Here is a 27,160-nt window from a genome sequence, read left to right on the forward strand (position 1 = left end):
GGAGGCAGCACAGGCCGCCGCGGAGGTGCCTGTGTGCAATCCAGTCCCTGATCCTGTCACTGCATCATCTGGCACCAGCAGGGATGCCTACGTCCAGACCCGTTTTCAGGGAGGGGATGAGCACACAACTGGCCTTCCTCTCCCTGCGGACGTGGCTATCCGGGACCTTGGCATGCGAGGTGACCTGGGGTCTTTTCATGAAGAGACTGCACGTCATCTCGGATGCCTCTTTGACCACGTTGACTTGCTGGGACGGGTCACCGGTGCTGTCTTCCTCCGTGTGCTGGACCTTCTTGCGACCCCCTCCTCACCTGAACCCCCTACGCACCAGTCGTCCTCCATGCCATCTTCCCACCCATGTATCACCTGGGTACCCTGTGGAGCTGCCTCTGACCCAGCGGCCAGGCTGGTTGCGGACACATCCCTGCCACAGTCGGGAGTCGGACGTCCAGCAGGGGTGGCCACCACGACAACTGCACCCCAGCCGGAGGAGGACGTGCAGGCAGCAAGAGCCAGGGCGCCGGCACAGGCACAGCAGCAACATGGTGGGAGCAATGATGGCTCGGGGCCTTCAACATCGGAGGGGCAGGCATCGGCCAGAGGGCAGGAGGACCCAGGATTCCAAGTGTCTTCCGTGTGGCAGCGGTTGGGCCACGCGTAGATGCGGAGCGGCAGCGGGCGGAAGAGGCACGGCTCACAATGGTCAGGGCGGAGAACTCCATGCGGAGGGCACTGAGGCGGGCCGAGTGCCTCGAGGCAATTCGCAGGGAGTTGGAGGTGAACATGTCGTCCCTGCGGACCCTCGGGGCCATGGAAGAGGACCGCCTCCAGGACATTGAGCGGGAGTTCGATGATGCCCTGGCCCGGGACATCAAAAAGTGAGCCGTCGGACTAGCCTGCTGCCATTGTAAATAATTAGATAGTGTTAGGTTTCCTTTCTGTTTTTGTTTATTTTGGGCCACTTGAACAATGCACCACATTTTTGTATATAGTTCTTTATTAGGTAGTGTTTTTTGTAGGTTTCATTTCATTTGTTGGGCTCATGGACCCTGGATTGGTGATTTGTATATAGTTGAACAGTGGATGTTTCTCTCTTTTATTTTAATTTGACCATGGCGCAATGGATTTCAGATATTTCCTTTCCCTTGGATTTGCTTTGTTGGACTGAGACTTTGGACACATTTTCATTTGGATTTCTTTGGATTCTGATCTCATATTTTTTATTCTTTTCCGGACATGCTGCATTTTATTTCTTATTCCCATTATTGAGTGTTTTTTTTTTTTCATTACATTCATGTTCTGTTCAATACATTTTTGTTTCATACTTCGATGTGTGGTATTCTCTCATCGCTTTCATGCATGTCATGATATGGGTTTTCACATTCACTTGCACCCATTGTGTGTGTGGGAGGACATGTGTTCATGTACATACTTGCCATTCGGGTTGTATCATGTAATGGCCATTTCTCTGTGGGTGGATGCAATACTTGGTTGGGTCTTTGGGCTGGGGTGGGGTGGGGTGTGATGTGGGTGGCAATGAGGCCCATGATTGAGGATCGTCATGACGTGGGTGCTGGGGGACATGAGTGGGGGCCTGCTGGCAGGTGCCCCTGACTGCTGGGGGGTGGGGGTGCTGGGGGACATGAGTGGGGACCTGCTGGCAGGTGCCCCTCACTGCTGGGGGGTGGGGGTGCTGGGGGACATGAGTGGGGGCCTGCTGGCAGGTGCCCCTGACGGGTGGGGGTGCTGGGGGACATGTGTGGGACATGAGTGGGGGGCTTGCTGGCAGGTGCCCCTGACTGCTGGGGGTGGGGGTGATGGGGGACATGAGTTGGTGATCACTAGTGCAAGGTGACATGTGGCTTGGCTGGGGGGCATGCCCATGGTGGATGGGCTGCCTGCGGGACATGACCAGGGGTGCAGGGTAGTCCCCTGTTGTGTGGGCTGCCTGCAGGGGCCATGGAGGGTGTAGAGGGAACACCTGGGAGGACCCGCACTGCCAATTCAAGTGTAGGACTCCCTGCGCACACCCCCGAAATTCACGTACCCCGCTCTGCCATCAAAATCACGTGTGAAACTTCCCGCGAAGCCCAGTTATTCACATACCCCACTCGCACAGGGCCTATCGCGTGTGAACCCTCCCGCGCACCCCAGGAATACACGTACCCTACTCGCACAGGGCATTTCGCGTGTGAAACTTCCTGCGAACCCCAGGAATACACGTACCTCACTCGCGCAGGGCATTTTGCGTGTGAAACTTCCTGCGAACCCAAGTTATAGATGTACCCCACTCGCACAGGGCATTTCGCGTGTGAAACTTCCCGTGAACCCCTGTTATACACGTACCCCGCTCCAATCGCGTGCAACACTCCCCGTGCAGCGGGGTACGTGAATTCGGAGGAGTGCGCGGGGAGTTTTACAGGCGTTTTCGTGGTTGGGGCCTGTGCGCCATGTACGGGATTTGTGCGCTGTGCATGGCGCATGGGGAGGGGTTGGGGGCGTAACTGGCGCTGCTGCAGGGTCGCTGCGCCACTGCGCCACGGCTGGTTTTGGAAGCTAAAATCCATGAATACGCTGTGCGCGGAAATGGATTTTAGCGCACGCGGCTGGTGCAGAAATTCGCACGCGCAGAAATTCGCACACTGTGCGCCAGCCGCGTGCGCCACTTGCGCGCTGAATTCTGTGAATTACCCCCATAATGGTTGGGACTAGGCTGGAGAGGTCTTGTCGAAAACAAGGGTTTTGAATCCTTCATGAAGAGAAGTTTATTTTCTTGAAGTCTCAGCGATGTTAAAGAATGTTCTATTAGGAGGGGGGCTAGACGCTCCAAACCTGATTTTCCCCCTACCTTTCAGAGTGTGTTTGGGAATGGAGGTGGCAGGGGTTGGCTGATATCTGGGTTACACGGAGGGGTGTACTAGTTAAATTCCTCAGTCAGATATCTAGAGCTTCTATGCCAAATAGCCTGATGAAACTGTACAAAAGAGATGGTTTAATTGCACTATAGTCTCGACCACTCAAATTCCTAATTTACACTATATAGCAAGCACATGAACATAGTTGCATAGAGCAATTGAGCACCCTGCATGCATACGAAACCCATAAGAACCCTACAGCTCTCCAGCTTGCATTACAATCCCAGTCCCTGCATTCTCGCGCGAAGGTCACAAGGCTCCCTTTTGAATACAGCCATCTGAAATGCCCTTGACACACGTCCCCTAGAAACATACCTGCTCGCAGAGCCTGGATACTTCGATCGACACACACCAACAGGACCTCAGAGCTACCTTAATTTCCCCCCTGTGTCTAATAACCAAATTCAAACACTTTTCTTCCAAATCAAATCGATCCAAGAGACCTTGTGTTATAAAACCCGATAATGTAACGTTTCCCAGGAGGTCTAGACAGTTGTGCAGGAATATATTGTACAGCTTAAGTGGTCGAAAAAAGGTTACCAGAATCGGGATCATGATGTTTGGGTTAAGGGTGTATCTGGACAGCATACGATCAAAGGAGGTTTAGAATTGGATGGGTAAGGTGTAGTGCAGGAATACGGATTGAGAAATACCAGTGAACTCTTCCTGTTTTATTGGTTCTGGTCTTATGGAGGATTATGTAGCCTTGGGTGAAAGAAGTTTGAGAGAGCAAGATAGAAAGAATCCCGAAAGGACATGGAGACTGTTGTCGAACCATGTCTCAGTGATAGCCAGTAGCATGTGATTTTAATCTCTTGATTTACACATCAATGGCATTTCAGATCGGGAAGTTATCTGCTAATTACTTTTGTCCATTCCAAAATACTAGGCCACCTTCCATTCTGTAACTGTAGCACTTATGCTCCCTGTAACCAGATTTGTTTTCACCTGTAACAGCGCCACGATGCCTCTGCGCTGTTGTGTGCTTTATAAATGTTAATAAATAAATAAGTAAATCCTGGTGTGACCCTAAGCAAGGCAGACCTCTTTCGACCTTGTTGAAAACCACGAATAAGGTGTAGCATGGAATCCTTGGCACAATGAACCCTTGTCTGTGCATGCCTGTTAAACTTTCAGCAACCGACTGAAAAAACTAGGAAGTCATAGATGGAAAGCTTTGATCAGTCGCTACTACTGGCGCTTCGCATTCCATAGTTTTTAATCCATCTGTTATTTCAGGATGTAGTGTGGGATTGGAAGGGGCATGATATGTCTAGTAATGCTAGTTGCTGGGGGGAGAGGGGGTGTAGTGGGGGTGTAGTGCGGGTGGCAGAACAATTTATTAAAACATATTTTTGTTTTTTTTCCTAGTAATTTTCCTCTCGCCGGGTGGTACTTGGCTTGATGGTATAGTATCGGATCAATGGAATTCCTATACTTTTAATAGTATATCTTTTCTGCCACCAGGTGCTACTGTTTTATTTTTCAGGGGAAGGGAGAAGTATTTGGGCCCTGTTTTTTTTTCTTTTGGACGTCTTCCTCATTTTTTTAGTGAATTGGTTCTGTTTCATTTGCATATTTTTTTTTAAACAAAAAGTAAGTGGAAATCTCAAGTTTTCCTTTAGGTTTTACTTTTGTTGGACATTTCTCCATTTCTCCAGCAAAAGCTTTTATTTTTGTGGATTTTTTTATTTATTTTTTCTTGGTTTAATAATTTCATGCAAAGTGGATATTTCTGTGCAAACCACGTGATCTATATAATTTGTTCTTGAAGTAGCAGTGTATTTACATCTGTGAAGGCTGCTTATAAAATAATATACATTTCATTTTTTCTCAATTTCATTTTTTTGGGAAAATGGATGGAACATGTGTTTTCCCCCATATTTATTTCCCATTACTTCATTTTTTGTTATTGAAACTTTTCCATCACTAGAAAGCTCTCTGGAAGATTCCAGGAGTGCACTTACAGTAAGTATGTTGAATGAGAACCCCCCCTGCCCCCCATATCCCCAAGGCTGCAGTCTAACCTTGTACTAATGAGCTTTGTCATGAGGACGGAAGGTGTGTGGTTGAAAGGACTTGATTCTCTAAGGCCGCTTCAAAATGTGAGTTTTCGCAGTGTTCAGCCATTAGTATCTGCCTAGTTGGCCACCAAGCGTTTGACTGTGGTTTCCAAGATGACCTTTGCTGTGATGTGAAGGATTGTCAACTCTAATTAGTGGCTAACTGCTAAATCGCATCCTCCTGCCCGAGGCAACAAGCATCACACATCTCAAGTATTCGCTAAACTCCCATTTCATCACCTACCCTTGGCACCTCCTCATACCCCTGCAGTAACTCACATAGGTGACAGTCTCCTGCTTGTTTAATACCAACACCCAGCAAAAGTCATTACTTCATACATGCAATGGTGAAGCCCAGCCTGCCTCCCACAGCTCATCTCCTGAGCGTCCATTCCCACCCGTAAGACGATTCCCAAAGTTTAGTTTCAAGACCAAAAGTGCCAGAATGCCATGCAAATGTTGAACTATACCCAGACCAATTAAAAGTACATGACATTCTTGGTTTTGGTCTAAAGCATCAGTCCAGCCTGAGTGACTAGGTCATATCCATTGTGTACATGAAAACAAACAATCCTAGACATGTTTTGCCCTTTTTCGGCATCATCATTTAGACAGAGCCTTGGACCCTAGGCATAGCGAACTTGTGACTTATGTCCAAGCCTGATTTGCATATTGTCTTTCCCATTCTATAATGGCTTGGCAGGCAAAGAATGATGGTCGAGGGGGTTGCCCAGAGCAATGCCAGTGGTTAAGATTCATTGTAAACCTTCCAGCCATCACCTCTTTGTTTTTGCTAGGTTGACACGTGGCACTTTGGGGAATGCTGAAGCAACCAAAAGCTATGTATGGAACGCTTTGACTCAATTGTAATCTTTACAAAGGATATGACCCTGCAGTTTGTGGTTCCCTGTCCCATTTGGAGTTGCATGGTGGTCTCCTTTTTGAAGGGAACTGACAGACCACAAAAATTGTGCAATGGAAGTTGCTTGGAGGATCCCTAAGCTGTTTTGCGTCCATTGCTACTTTCTTTTATTTATTGTTGATTGATTTTGCAAAGGAGAATGTTTGACTGTTATTTTGCACCCTCTCCCTTACAAGTCACTCCTCGTGACAACTTGTTCTGGAGCTACACCTCTGCTGAAAAATGGTTGTTTATTCTTCTACACGTGCATCCCTGAGATATTGAAGATTGAAGTCGGTCATACCTTCCATTTATTCAGACTGGACAATTTGACTGTTGCCATTTTGCTAGGCCCCGCCGATATATAAAATCAAACTGTATACAGTACTCTTAGTGAGGGGTCCACAGTCATGTGTACAGTAATAAACCTATATTTATTTGTTCATTTGACGCGCCAAAACTGTCCTCTGACTCCTTTGCTGCCTTCTAAGTGTGTTGAAGAGTACTTGGAGAAATGGGCATAACCATTGGGCCTTGCCACTTTTAACTGGTGTACAATTCTATGTATTTATAAGACCCGCCTGCTGATGAAGTCTGCAAGCTTTTCTGGCTATTTTAGAAGTGGACACCTTTTTTTAAAAATGGATTTTTATTTTTTTGTGTGTTTTAGCTTTTTCTTGTTTAATTTTGGGGGGGTATTGTTTGTTGTTTTTCTTTTTTTTCCTTTTGTGTCTGGCTTAATCTAGTACGCTGTTACTGACTTGTGCCACTTTCTTTGGACATTCTCTACTTTGTATATGTTCCGCCTGTGTATCATTTACGCATCGTGATATGGTTGCACGTTTCTTTTTTTTTTTTTTTTTTTTTTTAATGCATCTTTGATGTTCCCGCTCAGGTATGAAGGCCCTTTGCTGGAGGAAGAGGCGCTTAAGAAAGCAGTAGAACGTGGCCTGTCGTCCCCAGAGTTCTCACAAGCCTGCAGCTGGCTGTGTTCACAGATAAAGCTGCTGTGTGACTTGGAAGAAAGTATCACTGCGATAGCAGGTATGCTGAGCGGTTTGTCCTTTTGCAATGCCCCATGTACCTTTGATTGCCAGGTTGTAAGGCTATTTCTGTGGTGGTTCTAATTTGCTTTGTCGTTTCTTCATTTCCCACTCCTTACTCTGAGGTGCGTACCACCCACCTTGGGAACACACGATTATCCATCCCTTTGCCCCCTGTCCATCTTCTGGATGAGGGCTTTTGGCCTTTATTTTACGTGTGCACCACTAAACCCAGATTGGGCTTCTACGATGTGGGGGCTTCTGGTATCATCAGTGCTCAGACTCTGGTCCTGTTTGGCATTAGTGGTGCAGGCTGACAGGTAGGATCCCTGGTTGAATGTCTGCACACTCCAGGTGATGGATGTTTGCAACCCTCTCATCCCCTTTTAAGGATTTTCATTTTCCATATTGTCATTTTTCTTTAATTCCTCGGATAAGGTTTGTTGGGAAGGGAATGACCCCACCCCATCCCACCCCTCCCACCCACCTAGGTGCTTTAGGGTGAGGCAAGTCTCATTAGGAGACCTGAGGAGGCGAGTCCCATTAGGAGACCTGTGATGTGCCAGGGGGGCATACTAATGGGCCTGCACGATCATATTATGCACATTTAGATGTCTAGCTTTAGTGCGCGCATATAAACAGATGCCATTTTGTAGTTATGGCAGAAGCATAGAGCGTTAGACACAGACCGCAAATATGCTGAAGAAATCTGAGTAGGTCCAAGCGCTGATGAGAGAGGCACCCGTGCTGCTGATTTCCACAAAAACCCTCCATTGTTGTAAAACTGTTGCCAATATGTTTATCCGGAGAAAGAATGTATCCTGCAAGGCCATGAGACAGTGCTAGGCGCCTTGCTGCACATGTTATCACAAACATGCCAGAGCAAGCCTCCGACCCCCACCCAGCCAACTAAGAGTTATATTGGCCCTACAACTGTCCGAGTCCAAGACCCCTGAAGTCCGAGATCCCAGCTGACCCCAGGCCACAGTCTATAAGCCAACATCCATAAAAGATCTAATAGAATGGTCACCCTATCTTTACTTTATGACATGATTTGTAATGCAAGGTGCAGGGAGGGATGCATTGTAGTACAAAAGCGAGGGTGAAAGACGCAAGTCGCGACTGGGATGAGAGAAATGTGTGTGGATCAGAGTGATCTTGAGAATCCCCGTGTACCGGCCCATGATCATGCCAGGTGCCCTGTTTAATGATAGAGTAGCACTGTTAGTGTAATGGTTCTCCTGAGACGATGAACCCAGCTAACGCCACGTGATAGAGGACGAACAGACAGGTTGGGGCCAATGGCCTGGCCTCCCCTATGGAGTAGGCTGACCATTTATAGGGTTGCATCAACCAGCCGCATTGGGTTTTTTACTGTATATGAATTACCCTGTCCCCTTGTTAAGCTTTTGCTTGCACCCTTTTTGCTCAGAATGTTTCTGGCATACCCATCTTTTGGTGTAATAAAAACATGTTATCCTTGCAAGAATCTCTTGGCCTTTTTTCCCTAGTGGGTTGTATTTTTTTTTTTCTGGTGTGAGCGTTAGGGCCATGCCTTCAATTGGGGACCCCTATGTGATCCCAGCATCCCCGTACCTGCGGAGGTGTCGAGGCAGTTTCTCCAAAGGGGCCGTGCCCACCAATAGCAACCTTTCCCCCAAAAACACGTATTTCCCCAGTGGTCTTGCAGGAGCCATCTTTGCAGAATTCCTCTCTGCTCTTTGGAGCTGGCCATGGCTCTTAGGTGACTGCAGGCCGGTGTTATTGGGGGGCTGTGACGGAGGAGTTCGGGTGAACCCGCACATGTGATTATAGCCTTGCAAGTGATAACAAGTTGGGGATAGGTGCATGGCAGACTGTGCAGAGCGCGAATGCGCGCAGTGTGAAATTGTTGCTGAGTTGTGTGTGTGGTTTGTCTTATTTTTTGGTATTATACATTTTTTAAGGAGACTATTAAGGAAAGGAAAGGTAGGGAGCCTTCCCGAGAGAGGGTAGAAGGTGGTACCAAAGGCATCGTATAACGGAGGAAAAAAAGGAAATTAAAAGGAGCCCTGTATAATTAGTGGGCTCGGGAATAGTAGTCGTTTTTATTTTAGCTTGTTGTTTTAGCTTATTTTGGTCGTGTTTTTCCGCGGATGGGCGTTTTGGCGGTTTTTTTTGTAATTATTGGGCTGAGTTCAGTGTGAGAGCAGGGGTGGGTGGGGAGGCGGAAGGGGTGGCAGAAATTGTTTTGTGACTTTTTGTTTGGAGGAAGATGATGACGGACTGACTTTTTGAAGAATAGCAACACCTTGTGCAGCGCGTTAACAGAGGCGTAGAGACAGTAAGGTGCACAAAGTATTACAGTGGGTGGAGAGGCACCCATAGAGCATATGTATAAGGCCCTGCCACTGTGTCGGGACATAATTGGGAAATACCCTAAGCAGTGGGTGAGGAGATAAGCGGAAGGGGGGGATCCCCGCTCATGGCCAGAACAGGGATTCCCACAGTAAGGGAATATTAGAACACATGTCTACATTTCTAACCGCTAAGTATAAGGGGCAACAGTTGCAAAAGAGGAAAGAGATATTGGATCTTTAAAAGATATCTGATGGTATGGAAGAGTTTGGGGGAGGAAAAGCGCAATGTGAAAGCACCGATGACTGTACATGAAAGGCGGGCAGAGGACCAGCAGAGCGCAGGGGAATATACCCATTGGCAGCTCACCCCTCTGTAGGTTACACCAATCCGATCTATGTGTCCACTGCAGCAACCGCCCCACCACCACCACCGTACGCATCCCCTCTGGAGATGCAAGCGCATGCTGATATAAATAAGAGACCTAGAAGTGGCACTGAAATGGCACAAACAGAATTGAATAGATTACGAGCAACAGAGGTTGAAGCAAAGCCTGATAGGCCAGCAGAGCAAGGGTCTGGTGGGTGGAAAGCAGGAGACTTCCTGTTCAGGGTAGATGACACAGCTATAAAAGGCATCTATATAGAGCATGAAGGGAATGAGTGGGCGGACAGCCTGGGGTATGAGAACTTTGGACCCCGTCGAGGAGAGGATGACGGGGTGAGTATATTTGAGAGTACGAAGATGATGATGATGAGGCAGAACAAGCACCTGAGCACCTCGGACGGAGAGTTTGTGTGAGGGTAGGTTAAGGAACAGTTTTGGCTGGATGGCAGTGTTGAGGAAGTGGGACAAGGACTCATGAGGGGGCAAGGATGCAGATGACCCTTACACATAATGGTGCCGGCAGACTGCACTATGTGCCATGGCCACAGATGGACAAAAATAATTTGATAAAGGCACTCCCGCCCCTCACTGTGGGTGCAGGCACGTCGATTCATGTATTTGAAAAGCAAACCGCTGGAGTTCCCCTGGCAGTCAGCGACATGAAAAGCTTATTGGTAGCGACTTTTGGAGATCAAGCAGGGGATGTGTGGGTAGAAGCAGGATACCCGGGAGTGACTTTGGGGAACGATGCACATGATGGAGCATCTTTTAATAACATCTGAGCAAAGGGATGGGCCGCGCCACGGCGGGCATTCCCTGATTCACCCGACCTACAGTCTATCACGCAATGTTCTATGGGCGATGATGAAGACACCTTTCAGTTCATTCTTCATGTTCAGGAGATGTGGAAAGCGGAGATGGGTAACTTGTGGGATCAATCGATACCCTTTTTCTACTTTATCATTAAAATGGGCCTACCCAAGAAGTACAAAAGGTATTAGACAAAATTGTGGGCATTGAAGCAAAGGAGTCTGCCGAAATCCAAAGCGTATTAATACACCATTGTAGAAGAATAAAAGAACGTGACAAGGAAAGAGCTCAGAGGCGGCAGGCAGAGGAAGCGAAACTAGTACAAAACAAATTAGCTGAAGTCGCTGTGGAGGCGTCGGCATTAACGCCAGTACAGACAGAAGTTTCAAGAAGCACCCAAAACATTGCGGGTGCTAGAATAGTTGCAGAGTGGTCAGGAGGAGGACAAGGACACTGGAGCAGGAATACACAGTAGCCTGACCCACAGTGGCAACAAGAACAGCAGCGAGGAAGAGGTGGGTTTCAGAAGATCGGGGGGAGAGTGTCATGTTTTTCTGTATGTGTGGTACACAGCACCCTCAGTGCAGTACCACAGGGGTGTCACAGTGACCCCCAAACATAGACTCCATACCCTGGGACTGACTACTGTCTCCCAGGGCATGTAAAGTCACCATTGGCTTTACCAGTCCAAAATTATGAACAGAACCAGTACAAACCATCATATTGTGGAAGTACTGGTAAGGGGTAATTAGATTGCCCCCTTCAAAAAAACGGACCCAGGGGCACTGTCCAGTCCCCCCTTGTCGAGTTTCTGGCTGGTGGCGGTGGTTACCACACAAAATATTCCACCGGAATATTCTCTATGGGATTTTCCCATTGATTTTAAACGCACCACTTTTGGTGCAATGTTAAAGATACCGATGGTTTATTTATTTAATATTAAATCCCCGGTTGGGTCTTTTTGCCAGAACTCTTTTCTAAAATGGCGTTTGTGTCCGTCTCTGTAACTCTGACCAAGGTTGAGCCCTTTGTTCCACTATTTTGGCAGGCTTCTCCACAGAAGCCCTCCAAATGCTGCCACTCCGTCTGGGTTCCACAAGAAGGGTGGAGGGGGGAATTGGCACCCTGGACTGCATTGCCTTAGCAACCCAAGTCGCACTCTACTCTGAATGGACCAGTGGTGAGCCGCCCGGCTCACCACTTAGCATGTGTGATTGACAGCTAGGCTGATGAATGGGGGTTTTTCTGCATAAAAGCAGGTCCTTTGGTACTGGAACTTCAGATGTCACCACAGGACCTAAGAATCTGAATAGGGAAGAAGCTGAGCCATCTGCAATGACGACACCACCGGTGAAGCCCTGCTGCAACTATCTCACCACTTTCCCGATGACAAGAGAAGATCTTCTAATGGACGAGTCTTCTTCCCCAGTGCTGGTGGGATCAACCAGTTCGCCCTTTTCGCCTTCCAAAGACGTCTTTTGGTCGAATCGCCCGTGCCAAGCAACCCGGTGACCGGATAGCCAAGCTCGCCACTTTTGACCGCGAATAAAAGGACTGCACCTTTTAATCGGGAACTCCGCGGCTGGTTTCATCCCTGTGCAGTGCAACGACTCCACGTTCCCTCCTCGACGAGATCTTCTCTTCCCCTGGTCGGAACCACGAACTTCAACCACTGCCAGGAACAACTGCCCCTGCTGGAGCTTCCTTTCTCTTTAAGGTACTGTGTCCTGCCTGGCCTCCCTTTCTACAGATTGCTAAAGGTGGCCCTTAAATCCTTGGCTTCTAAACTGGGTTGGCTTCAGGCCTTCTAACTATATCTTTTGAATCTCCCCAACCTCTTTTGAACACTCTGCAAAGACTTTCAGTGCATTTTAAACCGTGTGATCCTGGGCACGTTTCGCTTTGCTCCATTTGAAGTGGGCCTGGCCTATGAACTTTGGCTCTACAGTATAACCTGCCTTTCTCCCCTTGCTCTGAATTCCTAAAAGTGTTGGGAGCTGTTTTATTTCTATGCTCTGCCTTTTTCTCTCCCTTTAACTACATTATCAGAGTGCCATCTTGGTTAAGCACTCACATCTGTTCTAACAAATAGTAATAATAATAATAATAATTTGTCATTTATATAGCGCTACGAGCCCTCAGGTATCTGAGCGCTGCTTATTATTACCCACGGTGTGTGGTGCTCATTTATCGACCTCAGAAGGATGAAAGGCTGAGTTTGGCCCCGCTGGGATTCGAACCTGCGTTAGCAGACTCTGCACCATGAGCGCTCTACTCGCTGTGCCACTTGACCGGCTCAGTGTTGTAACCCTGACTTGTCTGATTACTATTAAGGGAGGTGTGCATACTTTACCTGACTGTGTTTTAACTTGCTTTTGATTGAGAGTGGTAGTATATACCATAAAGTGTGATTTAAATAAATAATTATATAATTTCTTTTACAAAGCTCTGGTCAGTGTTTGTTTGCTCTACTGTGTTTTGGCCCTATTGTGTATACTCTGCATACTGCCCTACTCTTCTTGAGAGAAGTCTGACTGCTCAGCCACAGCTACCAGGTAAATCTGGGTGGTGCAGACTGCTACCAATTGGGTTTACTGCTTACTCCTGTCGTCTTAATCTTTTTGTAGTGTTCCCTAAGGGAACTGCACAGGATTCTGCCTAACACAGCCCCACCCACTGGGGGGCCTCTCCCACCATGTTTGAAGGCCCTCTCCCCCCACACCCCAAATGGGTGGCGGGGGCACCTCATGCAGGCCTCCCTGGGCCTCCTACAAACGGCTGCGTGAGGTACACCCCCCTCCATTTGGGGTGAGGTGGGAGAGGGTCCCCAAAAATGGTGGGATAGGCACCCCAGTGGGTGGGGCAGTAAGGTTTGGGCACCCCGGCGTCAGATTGGCACACCAATGTGCCCCTCTGCGCCAAGGCAGGTATAGTAAACAAAAAAAAAATGGAAAAGTTACACTACACTTTAGGGCGGGCTGAGGGGCACCCTAAACCGCCAGGTAATTTTCTAATGTACTGGGGGGTGACCCTCTACCCCCCCCCCCCCCACCAAATGCAGGGGGGTGTATCTCATTTAGTCCTCCCTGGGGTCAGATGCCCCTTCCTAGGAGCAGATATCTGCCCCCAGGGAGGGCTACAAGGGGTGCCCCCATTTCCGCTTGGGGTGAGGGGGAGAGGGCCACCCCTCTTTTCTGTCAAATATATCCCTGGTGGCTAGTGCTTCCCCCCCCCCCCCATCCCACGCAAAATTCCCTTTTGTTATTATTTTTTTTGTTTTGTTTTTTGCCCCCTTCCTTGGGGGGGGGGGGGCACTAGCCACCAGGGATGATGATCAGCCATCTGCCCCCAGGGGGCCCTAACCTGCAGGCCCCATCCTTTGGGGGGCCTGCACACTATTTCCTGAAGCCCCCCTACCCCCCAATTGGATGGGGGGCCACCTCATGTACTCCTGCCTGGGGGCATAAATCTGCCCCCAGGGAGGGCTACAAGAGGTGCCCCCCCCTTTCCCCTTGGTGTGGGAGGGGGAGGACACCACCATTTCAGGGGGGCAAAAAAATCCCAGGCCCCCCACACCCACCCCATCCCCGTTGCTTTCCGTTTTTTTTTTTTCTTTGCCCCCTTCCTTGGGGGCAGATGATCAGCCATCTGCCCCCAGGGTTGTACACATATGTGCCCCCATGCTTTGGGGGCTGGGGGGGCGAGGGCTGCTTACTGTAAGCAGCCTCCACCTCCCCCCCCCGCATTCAAAGACATCCCTGTGTCTAGTGGGCATTGCTGTCCGCGCATTGAGCGCCCTGCGCCCAATCCGCGGACAGCAATGCTGTCACAAAGGGTGTTTGGCCGGGTAGGGGATGTTGGAGATTGGTCTGTAGTTGGAGAGATCATCTACGTCCCCGCTTGTGTTTTTCAGAAGTGGTTTGATGTAAGCCGATTTGAAGATCCTTGATACGGTTCCTGTTGCCAGTGATAGATTTAGAAGGTTTCTGAAGTATTCTGCTGGCGTTCTTTGTGTGAGGATTGATTTGTAGATGTCCGCGGGCCAGGGATCCATCGGTGAGCCCGCTTTCTTGCTGTGCTTTACCAGCATTGCGAATGCCTCTGCTGATATTTCAGGGAAGTTATTGAGTTTGTGCTGCGGTTCTAAGTTAGGTTCGTTTGGTTGTATGTCGCTGCTGGTTGGCCTCTGTTGGATGGTTTGTCGGATGTCACTGATTTTTTTTTTTTTGAAGTGGTCTGCAAGGTTGTTGCATAGTTTCTCCGAGGGGGTTGGGGTGTTGTCACAGCCTGGTGGGTTTCTCATTTCTTTAATGATGCGGAACATTTCTTTTTGTTTGTTGGTGGCATTAATGCCTTCTCTTTGCTTTTTGAATTTCCTTCTTGTATGCGCAAATTTGCTTCTGGAACAGTGTTTTTTTTGTCTGGGTTGTAATCTTTCCTCCATTCCATTTCCATCTTTTTTCATGGTGCAAACCATTTTGGCATTGCTCTCTTTTTTGATGATGTGAATGGTTTTTCTGGGGCCATCTTGTCAATTGTCTGCAATCCATTTGTATAATATCTCAGCTTTCCCGTCTAGGTCAGCTAGGTCTAGTTCTGTTGTTGAGGGCTTGGTTAACTCCAGTTGTTCGAATAGGTTGCCTTTTTTGACGTCTTTCCAGTTTCTTTTTGTGGTGGTTGTGAGTTTAGGAGCATGGATGCAGACTTGAGTAGACAGAGTGATTACGAATGGGATGATGAGATGGTCGCTCCACAGTATTTGTATTGGCGGTGCCGTGGTGAGTTTTTCCTCGGCGAAAATTGCGTCCAGGGTGTGTCCTGCCGAGTGAGTTGCCCCTTTTACTAGTTGTCGTAGTTTCATGGTGGCGAGTTGTTCAATCAGTGAGTTTTGGGAGTTGGCATGACTGTCTTCGAACCAGATGTTGAAGTCCCCCAGTAAGATTAGGTGTTCGTGGTTGATGGCTATGTTGGTTATGGCTTCTATGAAGTTGTCGACGAAGGATGCATCATAAGTTGGGGGTCTGTACACCAGGATGAATGTGACGTTGGTTTTTGGGCTGGCTGTTAGGTGTATGACCATGGACTCGCAGTTGAGGATGTTGAGTGGTTCGTCTGTTCTTATTTTTAGCTGTTCTTTAAATGCTATTGCGATGCCTCCTCCTTTTTTGTTTTTCCTGTTTATTTGAAGGCATTTAAAGTTTCCTGGAAGGCAGCTTTGGAGTGTGATTTTGTATTTGTCGTCCAGCCAAGTTTCTGTGTTGAAGAGGATGTCAATGCCGTTGTCGTCGAGTAGGTTGAAGATCTCTGTAGAGTGTTTTGACATGGATCTTAGATTGCAGTGGAGTTTAGAGGTGTAGTTTGGTTTGGCTTTTTTTGTTAGGGTCGTTTTCTGATCTTGTTCAGGAGCAGGTTTCAGGTTGTCGACGTCCTCTAGTAGTTCTTCTAGGTTTAGTCTAGGGTTTTTGTTTTCATCTGGTTCATCTTCCAGGGGTTGTGGTTGTGGGTTGGGGGTTCTTCTTGCTTTGGTGATGTAAGGTGTTATTGCTTCAGTTGTGTGCTTGTATCTGGTGGGGTTCGCCCTTCTACTTCGTGATTTTGTTAGGTTGTTTAATGTAGTTGGTTTTGGTGTTGCGTTGGTTCGATCTGGTGAGCAGGTCTCAGCGAGGTATGGAGTTAGGTAGAGGGATTTGTCTCTTCTTTCAGTGTTGGTCCGATTTTTGAACCCGTCTGTAGGGGTGTGTTCTGTTGTTGCAGTTTCTGAGTGTTTGTTCTTTCTTCTTTTCTTTCCCTCTGGGTGGGTCGTTTGCACGGCATTGTGCAATTCTGAGTTGTTTTAGTCTTGTTGTTGTCTCGTCGGGGTATAAGGGTGGAGTTAAGGGTTGTATAGTTATATAGTTGGGTTTTAACAGTGGCTCTCTTTAGTCTCCGTCTCCCTGAGCGGGGTTCACTGTGGTGAGCTAACCATGTATGTTTAGGGGGGGGGCACGTGCTGGCCCTGGAATGACTTTGAGGGGCGCAGCTAGGGCTTACTTCTTTGATGTAGTCAGGGCATCGAAGCCCTGCTAGGTTTGAGAGACAAGTCTATTAATGCAGTCTGAATATGATACAATGTAATATGGAGACAGAACCCTAATACACGAGAGACCTGTATAGTGGGAGAGAGGCCTATCAATGCAATCTAAATATCGTACTATGCAGTCTAATATCACAGGTGCAATTGGGGATAGAACCCCAGCTAGATTTGAGAGACCTGTATAGCGGGAGAGAGGTCTAGCAGTGCAATCTGAATATCGTACTATGCAGTCTAATATCACACAGTGCAATTTGGGCACAGCGGCCCTGCTAAGTTTGAGGCACCTGTATAGTGGGAGAGAAGCCTATCAATGCAGTTTGGAGAACACAGTGCACAGTGCAATTTGGGCACAGCAGCCCTGCTATCAATGCAGTGTGGAGAACAGACAATGCAATTTGGGTCCGGCGGCCCTGCTAAGTTTGAGACACCTGTATAGTGGGAGAGAAGCCTATCAATGCAGTTTGGAGAACGGACAATGCAATTTGGGCACGGCGGCCCTGCAATCAATCCATTTGGAGAACAGACAATGCAATTTTGGGCCCGACGGCCCTGCTAAGTTTGAGACACCTGTATAGTGGGAGAGAAGCCTATGAATGCAGTTTGGAGAACAGACAGTGCAATTTGGGCACGGCGGCCCTGCTATCAATGCAGTTTGGAGAACAGACAATGCAATTTGGGCTCGGCGGCCCTGCTAAGCTTGAGACACCTGTATAGTGGGAGAGAAGCCTATCAATGCTGTTTGGAGAACAGACAATGCAATTTGGGCACGGTGGCCCTGTTATCAGTGCAGTTTGGAGAACAGACAATGCAATTTGGGCATGGCGGCTCTGTTATCAATGCCTTTTGGGGCGACGAGGCCAGGTATCTAGGGTAAGGCTGTACCTCTCCCGACCCCAGCCCCCCTTCCTTACTGGTCCTTGTAGTTGCTGGTTGACGACTGCCCACTGGGTTGGCTTCCCCTGTGGACACCTGCTGACACTTCCTGGAGTCGCCTCTTTTGGTCGCCCTTGGCCTTGGGGCCCTTAGCCGCTGGGGGCTGCCGGGCAGAGGGCTGCCCTGGGAGGACCGGTGATGAAGTGTGGATGTACCAATGGGAGGGAGGGAGGGAGGGAGGGAGGGAGGGCGGGTCGGGAGGCGGGCGGACGGACTGGGGAACCAGGAAGTGGTGCAGGGGAGGGAGGGGATGCATGGGCCTGCTCCTGGGCAAGGGCCCACAGGTCACAGGGCTGAAACAAACACCAGAAGGGTGTTACTACTGGGCACACACTCACCGCGCTCCAAGGGTCTGGAAAAAGGATTAAACCCTTCATTTACAATCGGAACCACTTTTTCCTTTACATCTGGAGTATCAAAACTAGACATACCGGGTGAATATGCAACCCTTTTGGCCTTTTCCTCTGCAGATTCATTCCCCCGTGAGATGAAATCAGTTCTTAGTATGTGCTGCGCACTTAATTATAGCAATGGCTACTGGGAGTTGTAGTGCTTTAATAAGCCTGTCCAATAATGCTGCGTACTACACTGGAGTGCCTTCCGCTCGGAGTTAGGCCTTCCTTTTCCAACGTGCAAGCACTGTGTGCACGGTTGGCGTCACGTAGGTGGAGTCGCTGTACACCGTTACTTCCTTCCCTGTGTGTTTCTCGAGCGTGACATTAAGTGCCACTAATTCTGCTGCTTGTGCCGAAAAGTGAGACTGTAGTCTTGCACTTGTTACCACTTCAAATCCCCATTAACTCTGTGCCTTCCCACAGCAGAACGTGGATGCCTTTCCTCATCGGTTTGATACATTTTTAAGACCCGTCAATAAAGAGAACCTCCCCCGCTAGAGCATTCTCCTTCACTCTTGGATATCATCGTAGAACTCTTCATAGTTTGAGCAATCATGCACTTGCTCACCCTATGTCACAGGTTTGGCTGTGAACGTGGCATGGTTCACAGTTTTACACTTGACTATTTTGATCGCTGGATTCGATATAACTACCTCAAATGCAGAAGTCCTCTGAGATGTCAATGTACCCTTAGGTTTCTCCAAAACAGCAAACAATGCATGCTCAACAAACATCATAGAACGCCCCATCACAATGCTTGTAGACTTCTCAATGGCGAATGCGGCTGCTGCCAGCGATTGTTCGCAAGGAAAGTGTCCTCTCATAACTGGATCTAGAATCCCTTTATAATATGCCAGAGGTGTGTACCTAGTGTAGTCCTCTGTCTAAGCACTGCTGTCATAACTGTCCCATTTGTGTGCGAAAATAAATAAAACTCCTCAGAATAATCGGGAATTCCTGAAACTGGAGCTGTACAAATTGATTTCTTCAATTGCTCAAACCCTCCCTCCAGTTCTTCTTCTATTTTTTTTTTCCTTGTTCACCTGGGCTTTCTTCAGAGCCTGCAAAAGGGAACTTGTCTATGAGCTTTTATCAAATACCCACGCTCTAACATAGTTGCACAATTCCAGAAAAGGCTGCATTTGCTTTATCGTGAGCGGTTTTGCTGTTTTCATAATCTTCTTCACTCTCATGTGTGACTTTGTTCCCCATCATGTGAGATTAACTGACCTATAGGCAACTTCTCCTTGTCTATTTTATGTCCCTGGTCTGCTAGGATAGTCATTAACTGAATCGAATCTTGCCTGCACTCTTCTTCTGTCGTCCTACAAACTAAAAGGCCATCTACGTATTGCAGCACAACACTTTGCAAATCAATATTGCTTAGGTCCACCTGTAGGGACCCTGTTAAAGATCGATGGAAATTCACGATACCCTTTGGACAAACGAGTGCTCTTCAGCTTAGTCTGACGAAACGTGAATGACGTAAGGTCTTGGGGGTCCTTATTCAACGGGATTGAGAAAAACACATTTTTCAAATCAATCGCCTGAAATATCATGCCTCTGGGGGGATACTACATAAAATCATTGCAGGATTCAGAACTAGAGGAAACTCACCCTCTACGCTCTGGTTAATTGTCCTCATGCCCTGAATTAATCTCCACACCCCCCCCCCCCCTTCGATTTCATCACAGGCTACACAGCAGTACTACACAGTGACTCTTGACGTCACCAAGATACCCTGTTCCATCATAGCTGATAGTCTTAAAAATACCCTCATCTACCTCTCGAGACATTGGGTACTGTCTTGCTCGAGGTAAAATTGCTCCTGGTTTTAACGTACTCTTAACCTCTCCAACCCCCTTCAATAGGCCTACGTCATAGGGGCCTGTAGTCCATAAAAAGGTTGCCACTTTTTCCATGTCCTCATCAAAAAATGCTGGGCGCTGCCACTCTATTACCATTCGCTGTGGAATTTCCCTTCTCTCTATTCTAATCCAATATGTAATACTCATTTTGAATACTACATCTCTGAGCATATCTTTGTCTGTGACGTCAGTCAATCTATACTCCTCCCCAATGGCAATTGGCGTTCTCCATGGCCTGTCCTCTTTATCGGTTCCATCGAGCATGGCCAATTCCCCTCGCACTATGGCTGCATCTAACTCTAGGGGAATAGTCTGCCACCCCCCCCCCCCCCCCCCCCTTCGTCCATAGCTATCTGTGGCCTGAACACAAACTCATCAGGTATTCTCATAATCTTCCCCACTAGGCCGGATATCCATGTCAACAAAATACCCCATAAAGAAACACCCCCGACTCTAATGGCATTCCTCAGAGCCACTTGCCCTGTAAACGCCATTATAAATTTGCCCACGTTTAGATAATGTATCCCTGAAGTGGAACACACTATACCTAGTCATATTTAGCTTTGTCATTAAATCTCGGCCCAGAATATTAACTGGTGTCAATACAATAATGGAACAGACATGTCACACTCTCCTATAGAGACTGCTAATTCCTTAGTAAAAGGAACTCTACTTGTAGCTCCAGAGAAGCTTCGATCATTCATGACATTTACCAATAACGGATATTTTCCCTCTCGTATACATGAGCGAGTTGCCCCAGTGTCTACTAAAAAAGAAAGATTTGCCTCCTATGGTAACATCAACCCTTGGCTCCTCTTGGGGGTTCTGGGGTCATCGATCATACTGAACACATCAAGTCACCCTGTGAGCTGTCCTATTGTGGGTACATGCTTATCCCCGTACCCGTGAAAGGACTTCCTCCCACCACAATGACGCCCCCTACCCTAGGTGTCATTAACCGCCCCGTGTTTGCATTCTGCTGTATCTGCATGGGTGCATGCTGTGACTGCCCTTGCAGCCGATTCAATGGTGCTTACTGTGGTTGCAATGCCTGTTGCTTTTGCATACCTTTGGCTCCCACATGTTTGCGCAATGTGTCCTTTCATTCCACAAGTCCAACATATAGGAGGAGCTCTTCTAACTAGCCCCCCCTTGCACATTTTGGTTATCGTTCTGCATCTTCTGAAACCTGCCATGATTATTTTGAAAACCACCCTGGTTATTCTGGAAACCACCCCTTCCTCTATAGCCCATTCTTCTACTTTGCAGTGTGAACCCGTTCCCTCCTTGATCCATCTGTCGTTGATTATTCGCCTGTGATGTACCCACTGCTTGCTGCGTTCCCAGCCCTTCTCCGCTTGTCAGTACCGCCCCTTCTATGGCATATTTTGACAATTTCTTCTGAACTAACTTAGCCTCCTCGTTTTCTAGCATTTTCCTTCTTATTTTTGCCTTGTAACAGTCGGCAGTGATGCGTAATAGTCAACTGTATCTCTGCCCATGGCTTCGCTTCCATTCCCACTAATTTCTTGAGCTGTCTCTGTACCTGCTCTGGCAATCCCTGACACAGAAGGTGGCAAAGTACTGGCACCGATTTCCCCCACAGCTCCCTCGTTTCCAAAGTCCAGCATTCCTGAATACTTTGAATGTAAGCAAGCAGATCTTAGTCATCCTTTGTCTTACGTGCCATAATTGCACCCATATCTGACGTATCGGGATACTGTACCCTGAGTGCTCTCCAAACATCTGTTCTTCACTTATTAAATGTTGCTCCGTCATGGGCTGTGTTCTGTGCCGTGGCACTTGAGTAACCTGCTCTCGTCCAAATGTCATCCGCCCTTTCCCCAAGAATGGCTACTAGGAGATTCTTAATGTCCCCTATAGCCAGAGTATTTTCTTCTGTCAGCTTTTCTGGTTCCTAAACCCACCGTTAAACTATGGAGTTTACATCTTAAATTATCCTTGTTCATTTGGGGCCAGGGGATATACTGAGGCCTGGCCCCTCCTTTCTCCAATAAAGGAAACTGCATGAACTCAAATCTGCAATCGGCTCCAATCGTCTGCCTACCCATAGTGGGGACAATTTTTCCTGATTGCCTTCTACCTGGCAAGGACGTCAGCCTGTTTACATATGGTGGCAACCGCCCTTCCCACTGTGCAATCGTCCTTTAGGTCGCTCTGTGTATGCCATGGGATCTGGCGTCCTATCCTTATGTTGCTCTAGATTAGACCATGTCACTTTGGTCTGTAGACATCCCTCGGGACTGCATGCACTTTCTCCCTCCTCCCCACAGAAGGTTTCCTTTTCTTCATCTGACATATCTAGTCCCCACCTAGTATGGCTCTTTTCTGTCACCCCTCTATGCTCGAGACTTATCGAACTTCCTTCTTCTCCTCGTGATTGGGTGACTATAGATCGATCTCTTTTCCCTCTGCTTCCCGATTTGCTTCTTGCTCTCATCTCTTGATGGGAAACAGCAGAGACAGGCTTTATCGGCTTTATCGATTGATCCCATCTCGAAATTCTCATCTAATGTAACTTTAGATGGTCCTGACGTTGCTCTCTGCGACGGGAGGAACGTTTCTACGTGGCTCCATGATATCAATGGACTTGGTTCTATTAACTCTTTCTGAATACGATCAATATTGCATTCCCTCTGTCTCCTTTTTTTGCTCCATTTCTTCATCTAATTCCCTTTGTGTTCTCGCTTCCCGTCTAATCCTTTACTCTTCTTGTCTTTTCTCTTCCTTTCTTTCATTGGCTCTACGCACTTCTTCCCTTCATCTTTTTATTCTTTTATCCCGTAACCTCTGAGCTTCTTCCTCTTCTTTATTCTTTTCTAGCCTCGTTATTCGATTGCTCTCTGTTGTCATACTTCCTTTTCTCCTCTGACCTTTCTTGTTTCTTTTGCTGCTCCTCTTGATATATTTGTTCTCACCTCTGTCTATCCTTTCTCTTGTGTTCATCCTCTTTCAATAGTTTCTCTCATTCCCTGTCTTTTCTATCAGGTTCGTCTTGATCTTCCCTTTGCCTAACTTCCTCGATACTTGAGCGAATTTGAGCAATATTTGTTCACCCCTCCATTCCTTCTGTATGAGTGTTACCTCGTCAACTTTATCCTTCTCTCCTTTCCATCTCTTAATCTCTTGTTCTATATCTAGGGTCACATTTGGCTGTTCCCTTTCTCCTCTTTGTCTTGTAAGACCTTAAAGATCTCCTCTGTTCCTTTAGTCTTTTCTGAACTATCGTCATTGCTGTAAACGGGCGTTTCATGTATCGGATTAGTATATCCTGTCGCCGCCTTTAATTCCCTTAATGGATACACTCCTTCATCCTTTGCACCATCACCATTTACTTTGTGCGAGGTAAGGGGAGCAGAAGGCTGAACACCTTCCTCCCTACACTGATTAAGCATCCAGTAGTCAGGAGGCGGAATTTCCTGTTCCTCCTGGTACATTGTCCAGAGCTCTAAACTAGCTTGCCTTTTCTCCAATTTCTTCCCTGTGTACACAGCCTGCAAGTATGTGGTCATGTGTTGCAAAACCACCTTTGACAGCGATTCCCTCTTGTGACCATGGCTTGAACATTTTGTCTGCTTTACCCTTCACCCATTCCGCACTATACTGTTTGAGCTTTGGTGCGTGTTTCAGCAGGGTTTTGCACAGGTGCATCCGTGGAGTAACATCCCCCATTATGACAAGTCTCAATTGACTGTCAATACTTAACGTTGATGTACTCAAAATACGTTTCAGAAAAATAAAAATATGAGCATGCACCCCCCTCGCCGCTCAAAGCCCCTACTTCTCAATTCTTTCAATATACCTTTCAGTCAGTACCGACAATGACTAAGAAGATAGATGATGTTTTCCTCTTCCTTTAAACTCACAATTTTACTTTTGGTGCTCCTCGACACCTTTCTCAAATTTCAAAGTACACAGACAGACTAGTCGACTTTACATACATCTCATCATGACACTCCTTTCCTCTCAGTCCCTAAAATACTCCGACTGGAGTTTGAATCGTTCCCTATCATAAACCTTGTTTATGTGCTGCCTAAGTACTCACTTGGGTTTTGAAATTACTCCTTCTAAAGCTCCTTGAGCTAGGACTCTGGGCTCTTTTTGATGCTCTGCCCCATATATTAATCAACCTCCCATTACTTTATTCTTTTACTACAATCCCCATTCCCCTATTTTGCCAGTCCCCTCAATCCTCTCCACATTCCATATATCCTCCGGATCGTCTCCTCCTCCAATGAGCCACTGTCGCCTTCGGTCTGCTCAGCGCCTGTGGAAACCAGGAGGGATTTTGTGAAAGAGGGACCAGTCCCACCTGTATCGTTTTCTTGCAAGAGTTCTGTATCGGCCGCTCTCCACAGGAAACCTTGCGATCCTCCGGCTAAATGGCGGAAGACATTCGATATTCCGAAAAATACTAAAAGCCTACTAACTGACAGACCTGAACCATCCTCTTTCTGCTACCAAGTGAACCAGTAGGCCCTTTAAGACAAGGTAATAGTATCTGAGATGGATGGGATGCAGATCTTACTCCTACATTACGACTGTTTTAATTGCATTTGTTAAAACGGGGAGTACAATGAACATCAACGGACGCTGCACATGTATTTTTCTCTCTCAAGAGTCTGAACACATCGCATGAAAAAACACCTTTATACAAAAAAATGTGTCATCACTGTCGTCATGCTACGTGGCAAAATAAGAAAACCCACGGGGGTTTGTGATGAGCTTAAGGATAACATCTACGTATACTTTATATGGGGTATGGGATCGTGGTTGGATCTCCAAGGTCAGGTGGACCGCTAAGCCCACCCCTAGTGCAAGTCATTTTCTGTGTCATACTAATACACAACGTTCTATAGGCTTCTCAAACTATAGGGCTCTTTGCTACGTGGCCTTCTGATTGGTTGGCAAGCTTTTACCCTTCTGGAATATTCCACTCACTAGCAGCACGCAAGTTGGCACCCCAGGTGCTGGGGGGTTGGCCTGGTAATGCCTCCCCGCCCAATTAGCCCAACATCCATCATCACTCCTGCGGTCTGCCATTCAATTAATGTCTTTGAACTCAGCCTTGCAAAGGCTCACTGTGCCCGAGAATAAAAGGGAGTTGAGAGCATGGCTTATCTTCTGGTCTTGGTGTAGCTCGTCCCAAAGTCGATTTCCATCGGACCATGTGACTGGAGACCAAGTTTTGAGCTATTCCGTTGGATTTAATACTATTAAATGACTAAAACCTGCCACTTCCAGTGTTTTTCCATTGCACTTCTAACGGGGGCTCGGCTCACTTCTCGCGTTCATTGTATCTTCTCGGGTAGATAACCAAGTTCTTGGCGGCTCCAACTCTTGACACAAGCATTCTCGATTTCCTTCGCCATCAGCTGTTTTATTGTACTGCGCCACACTTCCAGCCCTTTCATTCACCGGGTCCAATTTTGCTAAAATTCATTGTGGAACATCCAGATTCTATTTGTATGTGTGTGTGTATGTAAATATATATATATATATATATATATATATATATATATATATATATATATATATATATATATATATAATTTTCTGAGGCTTGTGGAATCTGCTTAGATCACATGCTGTGCATAGGCCGACATCTAGTGGAAGCTGCGGAGTATTACAGTTTGTTTTTCGAAACTCAAATGGGTGTCGACACAGGGCATGCCAGTAATACTATCCCTAGTGTGACGTCCACTGTACCCAAGATCCCTCACGCGTCTAGGATCCTCAGATTGTTTTTTTCCGCCATACTGGTCGGAAGCATTTTGCGGAGTCCCCTGGCCTTAGCCATACTTTTGCTAAAATTTAAAATGATAATCTATTGACATCCTTCCCCACCCCAACGTCGAACTTCGACACTCGACGCCGGCTGGAGAAGAAATCGACCATCGGCTGCTGCACGACGGATTTGGGCCTCGGAAGGCCGCTGGCCTCGTCCCGGGCCTTGGAAGGCCGCTGGCCTCGGCCCTGCAAGTAGGGAGAGTGGGTGGTGGAACATACGCTACACTCTTGGTATATAGGTACACCTTATACATTTCCTACACTTAACAGCCCGCTGCCTCAAGGTGCGTATGGAGGGTACCCCTTTTCAATTCTGCCCCAAGTACAATCACAAATACCCTTGGGTCGACAGGCACGCCACGTGCAATCTCTGCTTGCCGAGGGACCACCCCGAAGCGAACTGCAGAGCGTGTTGTAGGTTTAAACCCAAGACACTTAAGGACCGTTCGACGGAGCGTTGGGCCCACCACACCAGGCAGGCGGCCATGGCAGCGGAGGGCGCCTTCAGCGACGCCGTACTTTCGGAGGGCGAGGGCATTACGGCGTCGAAAGACAGCCGAGCGCAGGTCCCCGACCTCGGAAGGTCGTCCGGCAGGGCGGCTATGGGGAAGAGCCCCGGCGACACAAGCGCTTCACATACTACACACACTAAACACACTAAGTCCAACCGAGACTCGACGACGTCGAGTTCTCGGAAAGGGGCACAAACAGAACGGTCCGATTCGGTGTCCTCTGGGCGCTCTCTATCAAGATCGCCGCATGACTCCAGGCAATCATCCACTCTTGCCAAGAGTTCCTCGCTCCCTAGGCTAACAGAAGTCCGATCGTCGGAAGACTAAGACGACTTCCAGCCCCAGGCCGCGCTCCAGGAGTCGGAGCCCGCATTTAAAGCCAGCGAGGCCCCACGCTCGAAGGACAGGGACACAACCCCCGATCCTCGACGCCAGGCGTCGAAAAACTCCGGAGCCACGAAAGGACACGGAAAACATTTTTCCACGCACGGGGAGGGGGGAAAACAGCAGAAGAAACTACCTTTGCATTCTTCCACACCTGTGAAACACTCCACTCCCCCTAAACAGACAGACAAAACCAGGTCTGCTGATATGTCTACAACCAGCAAAGCTACTCAAGAAAAATCCCATAGACTTGCTGAGAGAGTCATTCCCAGTTCCAAAAAATGGTCCAGTGAAGACATAGATAGGGTCATGTCAAGAATGTCTTCTTTGGCTGATTTTTATGATAAAAATCCAGAACATTTCCTCTCATATGATCCACAAGGGGCGACACCCTCAGGCTCTACTGATCCTATCCCCCCGAGTAAAAAGCCCTGGTTTGAAACTCCGATGAGGTCAGGACCCTTCGAGGTACAACCATACGCAAGACCATACTCACGGTATCAAGGAGAGGCTTCCTTTGGTGAGGACCAAGAATTTGGTATGGTAGAAGAGCAAACCGGGACGAGCTACTATGGGGATGATGAGGACCAGGAAGAACAAGAGGAGGACCCGGAAACATACAGAGTAGATTCCCCGGTAGAGAACGAAGCCCCGGTTACCGACTCCCCAGTCGATAACCAACCCCTCCTAAATGAGGTTCTCGCTCACGCAGCAGAACATTTCCACAT

The 27,160-nt window shown here is 47.8% G+C and overlaps 1 protein-coding gene across 1 annotated transcript in view; it reads left to right on the plus strand.

Moving 5' to 3' along the window:
* FAM98B (family with sequence similarity 98 member B) overlaps positions 1 to 27,160 on the plus strand; it is a 308,354-nt gene that overhangs the window by 14,799 nt on the left and 266,395 nt on the right. Inside the window, exon 2 of the mRNA XM_069638554.1 lies at positions 6,775 to 6,923. Within this exon, the coding sequence (XP_069494655.1) occupies positions 6,775 to 6,923 (149 nt within the window). The remainder of the gene's footprint in view (positions 1 to 6,774; positions 6,924 to 27,160) is intronic.

This window comes from Ambystoma mexicanum, chromosome 14 (genome assembly GCF_040938575.1).
Source record: "Ambystoma mexicanum isolate Mex_15411 chromosome 14, UKY_AmexF1_1, whole genome shotgun sequence".
Taxonomy (NCBI): Eukaryota; Metazoa; Chordata; class Amphibia; order Caudata; family Ambystomatidae; genus Ambystoma; species Ambystoma mexicanum.